This window comes from Priapulus caudatus, unplaced genomic scaffold, assembly GCF_000485595.1.
Source record: "Priapulus caudatus unplaced genomic scaffold, Priapulus_caudatus-5.0.1 Scaffold200, whole genome shotgun sequence".
In the NCBI taxonomy this organism is placed as follows: domain Eukaryota; kingdom Metazoa; phylum Priapulida; class Priapulimorpha; order Priapulimorphida; family Priapulidae; genus Priapulus; species Priapulus caudatus.
This window is the reverse complement of record NW_014577261.1, coordinates 83,920-96,419: the sequence shown is the minus strand read 5'-3', so window position 1 is coordinate 96,419 and position 12,500 is coordinate 83,920. Positions and strand designations below refer to the sequence as shown.

The 12,500-nt window shown below is 46.9% G+C and overlaps 1 protein-coding gene across 1 annotated transcript in view; it reads right to left on the bottom strand.

Moving 5' to 3' along the window:
• Positions 1-12,500, bottom strand: part of LOC106807195 (2-methoxy-6-polyprenyl-1,4-benzoquinol methylase, mitochondrial-like) — a 39,284-nt gene that overhangs the window by 18,100 nt on the left and 8,684 nt on the right. Inside the window, exons 2-6 of the mRNA XM_014809472.1 lie at positions 3,827-3,976; positions 3,191-3,333; positions 2,797-2,893; positions 1,833-1,939; positions 1,238-1,326 (exon numbers count right to left, since the gene is read on the bottom strand). Coding sequence (XP_014664958.1) covers positions 1,238-1,326; positions 1,833-1,939; positions 2,797-2,893; positions 3,191-3,333; positions 3,827-3,976 — 586 coding nt within the window. The remainder of the gene's footprint in view (positions 1-1,237; positions 1,327-1,832; positions 1,940-2,796; positions 2,894-3,190; positions 3,334-3,826; positions 3,977-12,500) is intronic.

Sequence of the window (12,500 nt, the reverse complement as noted above, 5' to 3'; positions counted from 1 at the left end):
CTATTTGCCCCATTAAAAGGCATACTCTGAAAATCTCTAGGGGGGCAACTGCCCCTGCTGCCCCCCCGCTGCGTACGGCCCTGCAGTGACAAGACGTTAACAGCTTATAGGCAACCCCGTCTACACCTTACCTTTCACCCATCCCACAAGACGTTAACAGCTTATAGGCAACCACGTCTATACTCTCTCTCACCATACAAACCAATAACAGCTGATAAGCTACTGCGTTTGCTCCTTACCTCCCACCCGCTCCATAAAACATTGACAACCCATAGACTGGTGCGTCTACACTTTACCTGCCATCCAGCCAACAAACCTATTAAAATCTTATAAGCTGCTGCGTACCACAAACACGAACAAACACAGGACGGAGTGCACTAGCTTAACTCACTCTCTCTCTCTTCCCCTCTCTCACTCTCTTCCCCTCTCTCACTCTCTTCCCCTCTCTCTACGAGTACGCACTACGCTGTAACACCGCGAGCATTGCTTGTTTATTACCGGTAACGAGACAGAGTGACCTGGGGGGGGGGGAAATCTCACGCGTATAGTACGCGTACGATTGTACACGACTTGAACACGCTCTGTGGCCGCGGCCGAACGCCACGGGGGCCCGCGCACACGCGCAGCAGTCATAAATGGCATTATCTACGCTCTCGCCACGCAGGCGATGCCACCGCTGCGCTGTACGCACGCGCCTCCGAGGCTAACAGCATTAGTTAAAATCTTCTGTTGCGGCCCCTTGAGCTTACCAATTTGGCGCTGGGCTTCTGCTGCTGCTGCTGCTACTACTACTGCTGCTGCTGCTGCTGCTGCTATTACTACTACTGCTGCTGCTGCTGCTGCTGCTGCTGCTGCTGCTACTACTACTGCTGCTGCTGCTGCTGCTGCTACTACTGCTGCTGCTGCTGCTGCTACTGCTACTGCTGCTACTACTACTACTGCTGCTACTACTGCTGCTGCTGCTGTTGCTACTACTACTGCTGCTACTGCTACTACTACTGCTGCTGCTACTGCTACTACTGCTGCTGCTGCTGCTGCCTCCAGCCGGCACTCGCAGCAGAGAGAAGAGGAAGCAAAACGAGCTGATCCGCTCAAAGCGACAGTCGATAAACCGATTCCCTGCTGCACTAACACCCCAGGTGGGAAAATGGTGGGGAGCTGCCCGCTAACACTTGTGCTACTTATGCGTGCGTCTGACCCAGAGCCCTGAGCACTGCCGCCGCTGCTGCGCACTCACCGTCTTAGAACTGGATTCTCAACGTGGCTGAACTCCAAGCACATGAACCTGCCACCAGGGCGCAGCACTCTGTAAGCTTCAGTTAGAACCTGAACAGAATAGAAAATCGGCATCTCATTTGTTTTACTCGCTCTGAGGGAAATCGCGCTAGCAATTGAAAAACCGCTCAACTTTACACGTCGAAAAGACATCAACATCAGATGAGGCAGTCCCAATCTATCATTTCAACTTAATCTGGCCTTCAACGTGATCGATCCAACCGGTTAAAAAAAACCTGACAAATTAGATTTCCTCTCACGTCTCACTTTGCGAGGCTACCATTAAATTAATTCTAGTGCTGTGATACCCTAACCAAACATGAAGGATCATATGAAGCAGAAAATTGAAGATCAACCGAAAGGTACAGGTTGAACAATTTACACATCATATTTGATAACATTAATTAACAAATAAATGAAATTAATCAACCAGTTACTCGACGTGCGAGTTGAAACAGTTTGCCAGTAATATTATATATAATTTATTTCATTGAAAAGTTTAGCGATGACAGTGGGGGAACCTGGCCTCGCGTGCGACCAGATAGAACAGAGCTTACCCTGTCTACGTGTGTGCAGTTCCTGATGCCGAACGCTATCGTGTACGCGTCATAGCTGTTGTCTGGTATCGGAAGCTTCTCTGCATTGGCACACAGCCAACTCATGCCTGCAGACACCAACAGACGCAGACACGAGTCAACCACCGCACCGTGACCACACGTCATCAGCGTTGTCGTCTGCTCAGCGACAACCGAATTGCTGACATGCACGGGTGCGGATCGCTGCAGTATGAGCCTGTCACTCAACACCCACCCACGTGTAACATTCCCACCCGGGGTTACGGAGTCAGCGATTACAGTACACGATCTATTATCCCAAATTCTGAAAACGGAAAAGACTCCAAAAACCGAGTTTTTTCGTGGAGGTCGCCTACACACCAAAGCTCGTGTTTGGTGCCAAAACTCGACCCGACGAATATTTATGTGTTTGGCATTACTCATACATATTGTACTGTACCGGTACACCAATTGGCCTCTTGAAAACTTGGGTTTTAGTACTGGTTAGTTGCAGGATATACGGTATTTATATCTGTATTGTACTACCATTCCGAAATCCGAAAAATTCTGAATTCCGAAACGTGTCTGGTCGCAAGGGTTTCGGATAATAGATTGTGTACTGTATTGCGTAGCATCGGTTGACAGAGTTTATAGCAACCAGAGACATACCAGACATATCCTCCAGCACTCCCTGAGTTTAACATCTCTACCCTGATTTCAGAGGGAATTAATATTATACATAATAGTAGTTCATAAAGATATTCACATGACATTGGAAAACGAACCGATTGTCAACACTCGGTGTTAAATAGGAAAACAAACAAATGTGAAAAATAATTGAATCCACTTCATGATTGGATTGTTAAAAGCATTACTGTGCCTCGTGTCTGTGTGTATGTGTGTTTTATTCTCATGCTTGTGTAATGGCGAAATGCTAGAAGGAAAATTGTGAAGAAAGAAGCATTACCTTTGTGGATGCCACTTTCCTTTGCACGTTTCTTGCCCACATCGAGCATGTTCTGATTAATGTCCAAGACAGTCACATGGGGCTTTGCTACACTACCCTGAAAATTTAACCTGGAGTATAGGCAAACACATATGTTGTGTGCGACAATACTGAACCCTAATCCTCTCAATTTCAATCTTCAGGAACACGCACACCATTTAACATATATCCTCCTGCATTCTTTGAATTTTAACTTTTAGTAAAGTTATTGTTAGTGAAAAATGTAGCTAGACAAATGTATGAATGCAGAATGAACATTGGGGTGCATGTATGTGGACGGGAGTGCATGCATGAGCATGTGTGCTGGTATCTATCAAAAAGATGGTATTTAACACGATGAGTTTCACATACAAACCATTGAGTTAACAGCATCCGGCTTTTCCGGCTCTTGATCGACCACCACATCATCTGCATCAAGATCGAGCTTCGAGTCGCTGAAGTCGTATGCCTCAGCTGTGCTCGACTTCACGTAATTCAAGAATCTGAAGGCTATATCACCTGTGAAATTAATTTAACCTTACTATTAACTCTAAGCCCCCAAAGATTATCACAGTCAGTGTCAAAGGTTATCACATCAATTCACAGTTCAGTAGTCTCAACATAATTAACCGTACTGTGGATAAGTTATTCTCAGGATGTTTATCCTCCCACCTGGAGGATAAAAATCGGTACAAGTCCGTGAACCGAATATATCATCAGTGTAAACTGAATAATAATGGGCGCTTATGCCTATGAATAACTCATTGGTTCTAAAAGTCAGATGACTTTTGTGACAAAGTGGTATTTAATAAACGTTTTACTGATGCTGCTTAACTACACCTGCACCATGCATAAGTCCTCAATAGCATAGCGAAATGGACTATCACTGTGAAAGGCAGGTATTCAATGTTCCCGACATTAACATACCAACCTATGTTTGTATTTAAATAACAGTGTGGCGTCTTCAGTAATACTGTGTTATTAGTGACTATCTGATTATATGTATATGTACCTGTTCCTCCTGCAACGTCTAATAGATTGGTTTCGCTCGTCGGTGCCAAACGACTCATGAAATAGTCCTTCCATAGACGATGTACGCCTGCACTCATAACATCATTCATGAGGTCATATTTGTCTGCCACATTCTTGAATACTTCATACACTGGAAAGCACACAAATAATAATACTGCATCTTGAAATACCTAAGCTTATTGGATTTCATGATAATTTAAAAATGTACTTTATTGTAAGTCAATTTATTTAAATTATGCACCTGCTGCCATCTAGTGACACGCTCATGCAACTTCATTCAGCTTGATTGGTGGGAAACTATTTCTAATAATTATTATAATATGATAAAAGAAGTTGCCATAAAATATATTTACTCCTACAGTCCAGCGGAGTAGGCTGGTAGCTGTGTAGAACGTGTAAACAGGTCACTGCTGCAGTAGTGTGGAGAACACACGCGCTAAACCGATAGGCGATACTTTACACGACATGTATGATTTCCAAACGTGTCTGTCTGTCCTCTAATTTAATTTCCTCTGGCCTACTCTATCTTCAAGTTCTACTGTCCCATGCATGATGTACTACTCTATGTACTGCGAATATCATGACCATGCGTACGTGTTCATGAATTCATCATGATCATTGCTAGCTCTACACGTATTGTATCTTGTATCTTGGCACCCTCTCTTGTATTTCACAAGGCACTCGATTCAACGAAGTGCGCGGATTATCTAGAGAAAAAGGAGATTATTGCCGCCTCTAATTCTCTAAATATTAGTGTTTCAAATCACCAGAATTTTCCGCACATAATCTAACGCTGGTTTCAATACCCCGTGGGTGTCCCCTCTCCAGCCTTCTATTTGTTCTCCATCCTTATATTTATTATAGCTATCACATTTATATAAATGTTCCAAGTCCTCTTTCATATTCTTATTACATCTATTACACCTGTCGTTACTGAAGTTATTTCTAAAGTAACCTTTGAGATCAATCATGCAAGTTTTACATCTAAATGCAAAACACGAGTCGGCAAATGATAATTCTTTCATATATATTTCTTCAATCCGTATGTTTCAATGTTTATCATCTTCATTTTTGTTTTATCTCTAGTTTTCAATTTGTCTCTTATAATTACTTATTATGGCATCTTTGACTTGTTTTTTCCAGGCTCTTTTTGGTTTTAAACCTATGGCTGTAAAAGATATTTCCAGTTCGTATTCCTTTAGGATTATTAAAATTTCATTTACCCAATTTTTTCCTTCCTCTTTGATCTGCTGTATAAATACTCTCTTCATTAATATATTGTTATCTAGCTTAACTATGTGTTGTGTTTCTCACAAAGAGTCAATAAATAAATCGTTTATTGTACAACAATAGTATCGTTTATTGTACAGCATCGGCAATAGTATCGGTTTCTTGTAGCAGCAAGTAGTATGGTACGACCGATAAGAGTTGCATAATCCACACTATCTCGTGATCAGTCTTTTAAGTTTAAGAAACGGTTCTTCGAAAGAATCCTCGTTGTTTATTCATGGGGGCCTCCTCTTCCCCAGCCCGTGGCGCCATCACTCTAGTCAGGTTCCTGCCATGTTCGCCGAATGTTCACATTTCGGCCATCGCAAAACTCCCCTGCCGACCGGCTGAGAGTCTTTTCCTGCTGAAAGGGTAGCTTGCTGGCGATTATGGACGTTTGGGTGGCCTTGAGGCACGTTTTCGATGTCGCAGGATTTTCCGGTCTCGCTGGATGGTTCCTCAGGCTGGTATCCTTAGCTTCTTCCTGCTCGGCAGCTGGTTTGCTGAATCGGGTTTCCTGGAAGGCTGGATCCACAGGGGCATCGTTGGACGAGTCCGGAGCAATGTTCTGTGTCCTGGACGTTGGTTTCTTCTCCGGCGCTCGTAGTACAATGGCTTCCGCGGAAACGTAATACCGACAGGGCGAACTGGTTCACCGTGTGGCGCCAACGTCGGTCGCTCTGGGGGATCTACCTGACGTTGACGTGGTCGACTGCCCAGTGTTTCTTGATGATCGCTGGCACCATGGTGGTTCCCGATCACGTCTTGGTCCGCTAGTATCGCGCGTACACTGGATCCCCGCTGCATAGGCAATGGGAGAGGCTTGGCGACTTTCATATGTCGTTGAGACTTGTCGCCTGCTTTGCCTGCTCTTCCTGGCCACGTCGTGGCGGTGAAGGCAGCAACGTGTCGATCTTGGGTGCGGATTCTAGTCGGCCGTTTTGAGAATTCGCTTGGGGAGTATCCGCAGGACGTGGAGTTCGACGATACTGGATGCAGGAGCTACGTTCAGGCACGCTTTCTTCGAGGAGGAAGACTTGACTCTTTCATTGTTGCTTGAACGGTTTTGAAACCAGTCTCTCAGCGGCGGGGGCCGTTTGGTACAGGCACGGCATGAACTACGGCGCGCCGCGGTTTAGATGATGTGCCGTGGTCGCCTTGCACCAGGCTGGAATTCTCCGCGCGAATGGAACGTAGTCGGCATTGTCAGTGACCAGCGTATGAGGATAGCCCAGAGTGGGCGAAGCTCACTGCTCACAGGCAGGTCGATTGGTTGGCTTTGCGGTAATCGCTGGTTGGATGGATGGCAGGGATACTTGCGCATAAGGAGTCTGATTGAGGACTAGCCAATTCGAACCCAGGAAGTTGATGGCGTGAATCCAGGGTGTAGTCGCAACTCCATGGCTTCTCTGGTAACATCCCGCAGGGTTGTAAGCTGCCGGTTTTGACGGTTTGTTCTGATGTTCGACGGCAGCCATGGCAATTTGCGGCAGTGTTCTCGGATGTCGTCATCGTATTCGCCCCGTAAACAGCAAGTGGCGAGCCAGCTGCTTCATGGCGCCTAGCAGGTCCGGCGAAGTGGCACGAGATGTAGTAGCTCACAACTTGAGCGCCGAAGATTTGCGGAATCAACACACTCGGATCCGATGCAGTAAGCCATCCGTTGCAGATTGAATAAGTGACTCTCACAGTTCTGCGAGATCTTGCATATCTCGGGTTCGCTTCTCTGCTGACAATGTTCAGGTGGCCACCCTCTCGCGTGTGTAATCGGAATGACTTGGAGATTACCGGGTCGGTTGCGATTCCTGGCCGATTGATCTCTGCGTCCGCTGGCCTTAACTTGTAGCTCAGGACTCGGATGGCGCACACTAGTCAATGTCGTCCTCAACTTTCCTCCCGTCGAAATTGTCGTACCGATCCGGTAGGCTAGGCGACTTAGAGCCATCGGCGTTGCCGTGGTCGGCAGTCTTCGCGGTATTCCCGAATCTTCGTAATCGCAGCTGACTCAGGAGTAAACGCCCAACACGTGCGAAGCGGTTCGCCGTGAAAGCGCTGGCGTCTCCTTGTGCGGCCCGAACATCGATCATCAGAGGCTTGTGATGCCGTCACAAGCGTGATTTGCGTCCCCAGATGTACTGTAGCACTTGTTTGAGGCGAAGACGATAGCCAGGGCCTTCCTTTCTGAATCTGGCTGTAATTTCGGCTGGACTTTGTGTGAGAGTCTTCCGACACGTTGCAATCGGGCGCTCGCTCCCGGTCTGGTAGCGATGAAAGCAGGTACGGCTCCGATGTCCGATTATCTGATGCGTCTTGTAGGGCAATGCCCAGGCTAAGCGAAGGATCATATAGTGGCTAGAACGCTCCGTCTGGCCGTAAGCCTGTCCTTCAGCAGTCGTTGACGCTTTCTTTCTCCTCCGCTGCCCAGTGCCAAGGTCGATCTGTTCTTTGTTAGGCGCCCTTGCAAGGGCTCGCTAACCATCGACAGGTTCGCATTAGAGCAACTTTCCGTAGAACTGACGCACCAGGAAGGATGCGCGAGACCTGCAGTTAGTCGGTCCGCATTTGGCGACTTGCGGCATCCACCTTCGGACGGCCTTCCGCAATTCCAGCCTCTGGATAGCCGATGCGCAAAGGTATCCACCTGGGTTGTGGAAGTGCACTTTTCCAGCTACCAGTCGGAGCCTCCGACGTTGACGTCGTTGCAGGAGGCGCTGGAGATTCTCCACGTGGTCTTTGGGTCCTTGCGCGCTGAACCCAGTATGCTCGTCCATAGTAAACTGCAACTGCCCTGGAGGTCACTTGTGCAGCTGCTCCATAATCTCTTGGAAGTACCCGGCGGGCTGACCTTTTCGCCGAACGGTAAATCGAAGTTGTAGCAGCACTCCGCGGTGAGTGTTCAGAGCTAAGCCGTCCTTTGACTGAGCGTGGCTAGTTGAACCTTGATTGTAGGCATCTGCGCGGATCAACCTCGTGAAGCATATCCTCCTCCCAGTTTCCGCATCAGGTCGTCTGGGAGAGGCACTCGGATGACGATGCTGTTTCCAGCCATGGGGGATTGACAGTCACCAGGAATAATCGGCCGCATACCCGTGATCTTGGGCTTCGGTTTGCCAGGTGTATGCGTCTTTCGGACTGGAACGCACGGGTGCTGCGTAGTCGCAGAATTGGGACACGCAGGCTTCCAGACTCCTTGGCTTTTGCATACCATCATCGTAAGGCTTTGCCCAGGTCCTCCTGGCAAGCGCAATTCTATAGGAACCCGCCTCCGCTTTTCTTTGAAGATCGCTGCGGCATACTGTTTGAATTTGAACCTCGAGTTCATAAAATCCTTTAGGCACCGAGTTCGTCTTTCCACAGGTCTGGGTAGCTGGTCGGCATAGTTCTCGACAGGCCGGCCTGAAGCGTTTGTCGGTGACGGAAGGTCGTCCGAAGACAGCGTTGTACCTTCGCGTTTCTTGCCCGACTGCATTGCCGTTCTCGACCGAGAATTCCCGCAATCGACTCGTTGCTGCCCACTTCGGCGTTAGGCAGGTTTAGGTCTGGAACCCGTGGAGAACGATGTAGAGAGATGTCGTGCTTGAACTCCTGATCCCGGTAACCGTGGTAGTTTCGGTGAATGTACCAAACTGGCAGGTCGTGCTGTGCTAGCCGACTCGAATCGCCACTTTCGGCTCTCGAGCTTTGGTTTGCAGCTTACTTCCAGAAATTTTCTGTGACGAAGTTTCCATTCGTGCGCAGTGTCGTGCTCAACTGACGTGGTTGATCCCTTGGATTTCGATCAGACACTTCCAGCTTGGGCATTGAATCGTGTGCAGCCATTACCGATGTTAACCAGCTTCATGGGTAATCTGTGCTTCACAGGTGTCTGGCATCCTGGCTTTCTGCGGCAGGCCGGTTTCGATGTGACGCGTCGCTTACTTGCAACAAAGTTCGCAAGATGGCGTTCTTGAAGCGACATCATTCGGCCTAGGTGGTTGTCCTTCGCACAGCGGGTAGCACTTGAACTTCCGTTTGCACCACCGCTTCTTGGCGACTTGGGTCTTTCTGGGAAGGGCTTGTGCTCCTGACCTTGTTCCACAAGCCCGCATGGGGTTGGCCACTTCGCCACCGTAGACTGTCTCCTTGGCGAGCGCCGGCGCATCCTAGTCTCGATAGCAATGTCTCATGCCCGGACGCAACAGGAGTCTACTTCATCGCCTTGATACTTGAAGGAGGGGCCTTTAGGAGTGCCATCGTTCTGACGCGAACAGATGAAATCGGGTCGCCGGAGGGCTTCATCCTGGGGGTCCCTTCGAGTCACGACGGTAGCAATAGCAGGTAGCCCCTGTCGCGTCTCCTGGCGTATCCGCGCGGCGCCTAGTTCCTGTATGGTCTCGGCCTGGTTTGCCGCTGCGCATTATCGCTCCGAGAACTTGAATCGTTCGCGGCCGGACGATGATCGTTTCGGATAAATTTGGTCCTTCATGTAGGTAGAATCCTCGTCCACGGTAAGACCGCACTGCGATTGATGTCTTTCGGGTGGGGTATCTGTGCGGCGAGATGGCAGAAGTTTTAGACCGTGGCCGATGTGTGGTGAGCGAAATAGCTCTGCCCTTTCGTCATCGAGCGGAAGGGATTGCCCGCTTGACGAAGGGTGCAAATCTGGCCCAATAGTCAGTCCAGCCAAGCTCCGACGGTGGAGTCAAAGGGGGCAAAAGCAGGTGTAGAGGAAGCCCACTAGTCGACGTGACGTTGGGGACGTTGCTCGTAAGTGCTTCCTGATCGGCCGTCATCTGTTCTCTCGATGTTGACCGACGAATGTCCTCTGTTCACGTTCCGCGAACGCCTCCGTCAATTCGGCATACTGGTCCGGCAGCAGCTTGATCAGTTCCGCCGTTTCTTCAGACATCTTGGTTAGGTCGGCGTAGCAACTTCGGTCTTGACGTGTGAGTCTTGACTTGGTCGGCAAGCTGATACGAGTCGACTAAGGCAATTAAGCTCCTGTGTTGTTTGCTCCAAAGAGTCAAATAAATAAATCGTTTATTGTACATACAATAGTATCGTTGTATTGTACAAAGCCGAATAGTAAATCGTTTCTTGTACACGCAATCGCTCACTCGCGACCGCCCCAACCGATAAAGTAGCCTTGCCCTACCTCCGCACACCCCCCTATCTGCTGATCGAGTCTTTATAAGTTTTAGAAAAACGGTTTTCTTCGAAAGAATCCCGCTTCCGTATTACTGGAGGCATCCATCTTCCCACGCCCGTGGCGGCATGCTCTATGTCAGTTCTGCATTGGTCGCATTGGAATGTCTCACCTTTGTGGCTCGCCACCACACTATGTATTGTAAGTCGCATGAGTATGTTTGTATGCCTATTTTCATCTGTTATTGTAAAATTCCTAACTCTGTCCAGTGGTGTTTTATCGATGAGCCTTTTATTTATTGTTGCGCGGCACTGACATTTTGGAAAAGCCTCCAACATTTTTACGGTGTAGACCTTCCTTAGCTAAGTTAGTCATGTTTCAACTGTTATTTAGGAAGGAAGGTAAAACTGTGCATGTCGTATAATTTCACTCTTGATCTCATCGTAATGATTTCCATATGCTCTTCTGTTAATAGGAAATGATATTTCCCACATCAATGAACCTACATTTTTTCAGTTGCGGATCCTTATCAATGCTCGCTTATCACACCTTCTCATTCATTAATTAAAATCCCCTATGTTATCGAATACTTTAGTAGCATTTTTTGATTACTTGAGTTTGCTATTAATATATTCGCTTCTCCTATCCTTTCTTGTTTGCTGAAATTTTATATAACATTGTGTTTCTGTTCATACAAGGCTGCAAATTTTTTGCACAGGACTTAATTCAAGGACATTTTATCGGACAGTTTTATTGGTATTCATACACACGAACCAAAAAATCCTGGTTAATTTACATAATAACTGCCCAATTTCTTAATTCCTGTCACCTCTAAACTTACCTGGTTCACCATTAATGGAACCCACTTCTAACCACTGTGCACTCTCTACAACATAACGTTGATTTACTGACTGGAATTTTACTGACTTAACTGTCATTCCCCCCTGCTGATCATCATTTAACACTGTCTACTCGTGTCTATAACTTTTTAGGCTCATTTAACAGACACCAATTTTATTGAGGTTTGCACATTATTGATTGGTACACAAAATTTCTTTTCTATTTACAGGCAAGGATTCTTTCTAAACAATCAAGAACATTTTCTTGAAATTCAAGGACTTTTTCAAACACAAATCACATTTACTAAATTACAAGTGCTTTTCAAAGACTGCCCCCTAAATTCAAGGACTTTTCAAGACTGTGGCAAACCATGTAGTTTGTTTATGTTCATATTAAATTGCTAACTTTTGATTCTGGCTAATCTGGAGATGGACTGAGCGATTTAAGTAAACTGTTTTATAATCTCCAAATTCCTAGAATGTCGTCCATATATAATAGGAGGTCCGATTTCTACATGCCGCAAACACAAAAAAAACACACACAAAGAAGCCAACAAAACAAAAAACTGTTACTATACATGTATACTGCTTTGTTGAGGTCATTTCAGTGACACAGAGTCGCATACAGCATAAGACTGGTCCTAATATTGTTCGCTTGTCTAACTATTTCTTTGTTCTATGCAAACTTTTCTGTTTCTCCTACTGGTGTTTTCACGTAATCAATTGCTTATTTCATTCATTTTGAAAACTCAGAAAGCCGCAGGTTTCGACAACTACATGTATCCGTAGATCTAGTATGATGAAATATCTCAGTAAGGACAGTAGAAGGTAGGTAAAGTTACAATAAGTCACAAGAAGACAAAGGTTTTGTTACACAACTCATCTGGCCTGAGATGTGCAAGTGATGTTAAAATTGGTCTGCCTTCTAGGGGTTTGGTAGCGGACAGCAGCGCCGTTCTTCCTCAAGATGTGTAAGTTCGAAGTTTGCTCGGCACTAGTCAACTTAGAGCCGAGTTATAGAGCGGAAGAAGGAAATACGATAAAAGGTCAAGGACAAGGTCAAATAAAGGTGCAGTGACCCTGGTTCTCGGCTACCAGCACGACCCACACGTTCCCCAAGATGTGTAAGTATACGAAAGTTTGGTCGCGCTAGGCTGAATTAGGGGCGCAGTTAGTAGAACAGAGGGAATATGATCAAGGTCAAGGTCAAGGTCAAAATAAAAGGCCGCAGTGACGTGGTTTTGGTAATGCGAGCACATCATTCTCGCCCAAGATGTGTAAGTAAGCCCAACGTTTGGTAGCGGCTAGTCAATAGGGCCAGAGTTTATATAGAGGGAAGGGAAATATGATCACGGTCAATGTCAAGGTCAAATAAAGGCCGCAGTGTCTTCAGTTTTGGGTACGCTACGCACCTCTTCTCC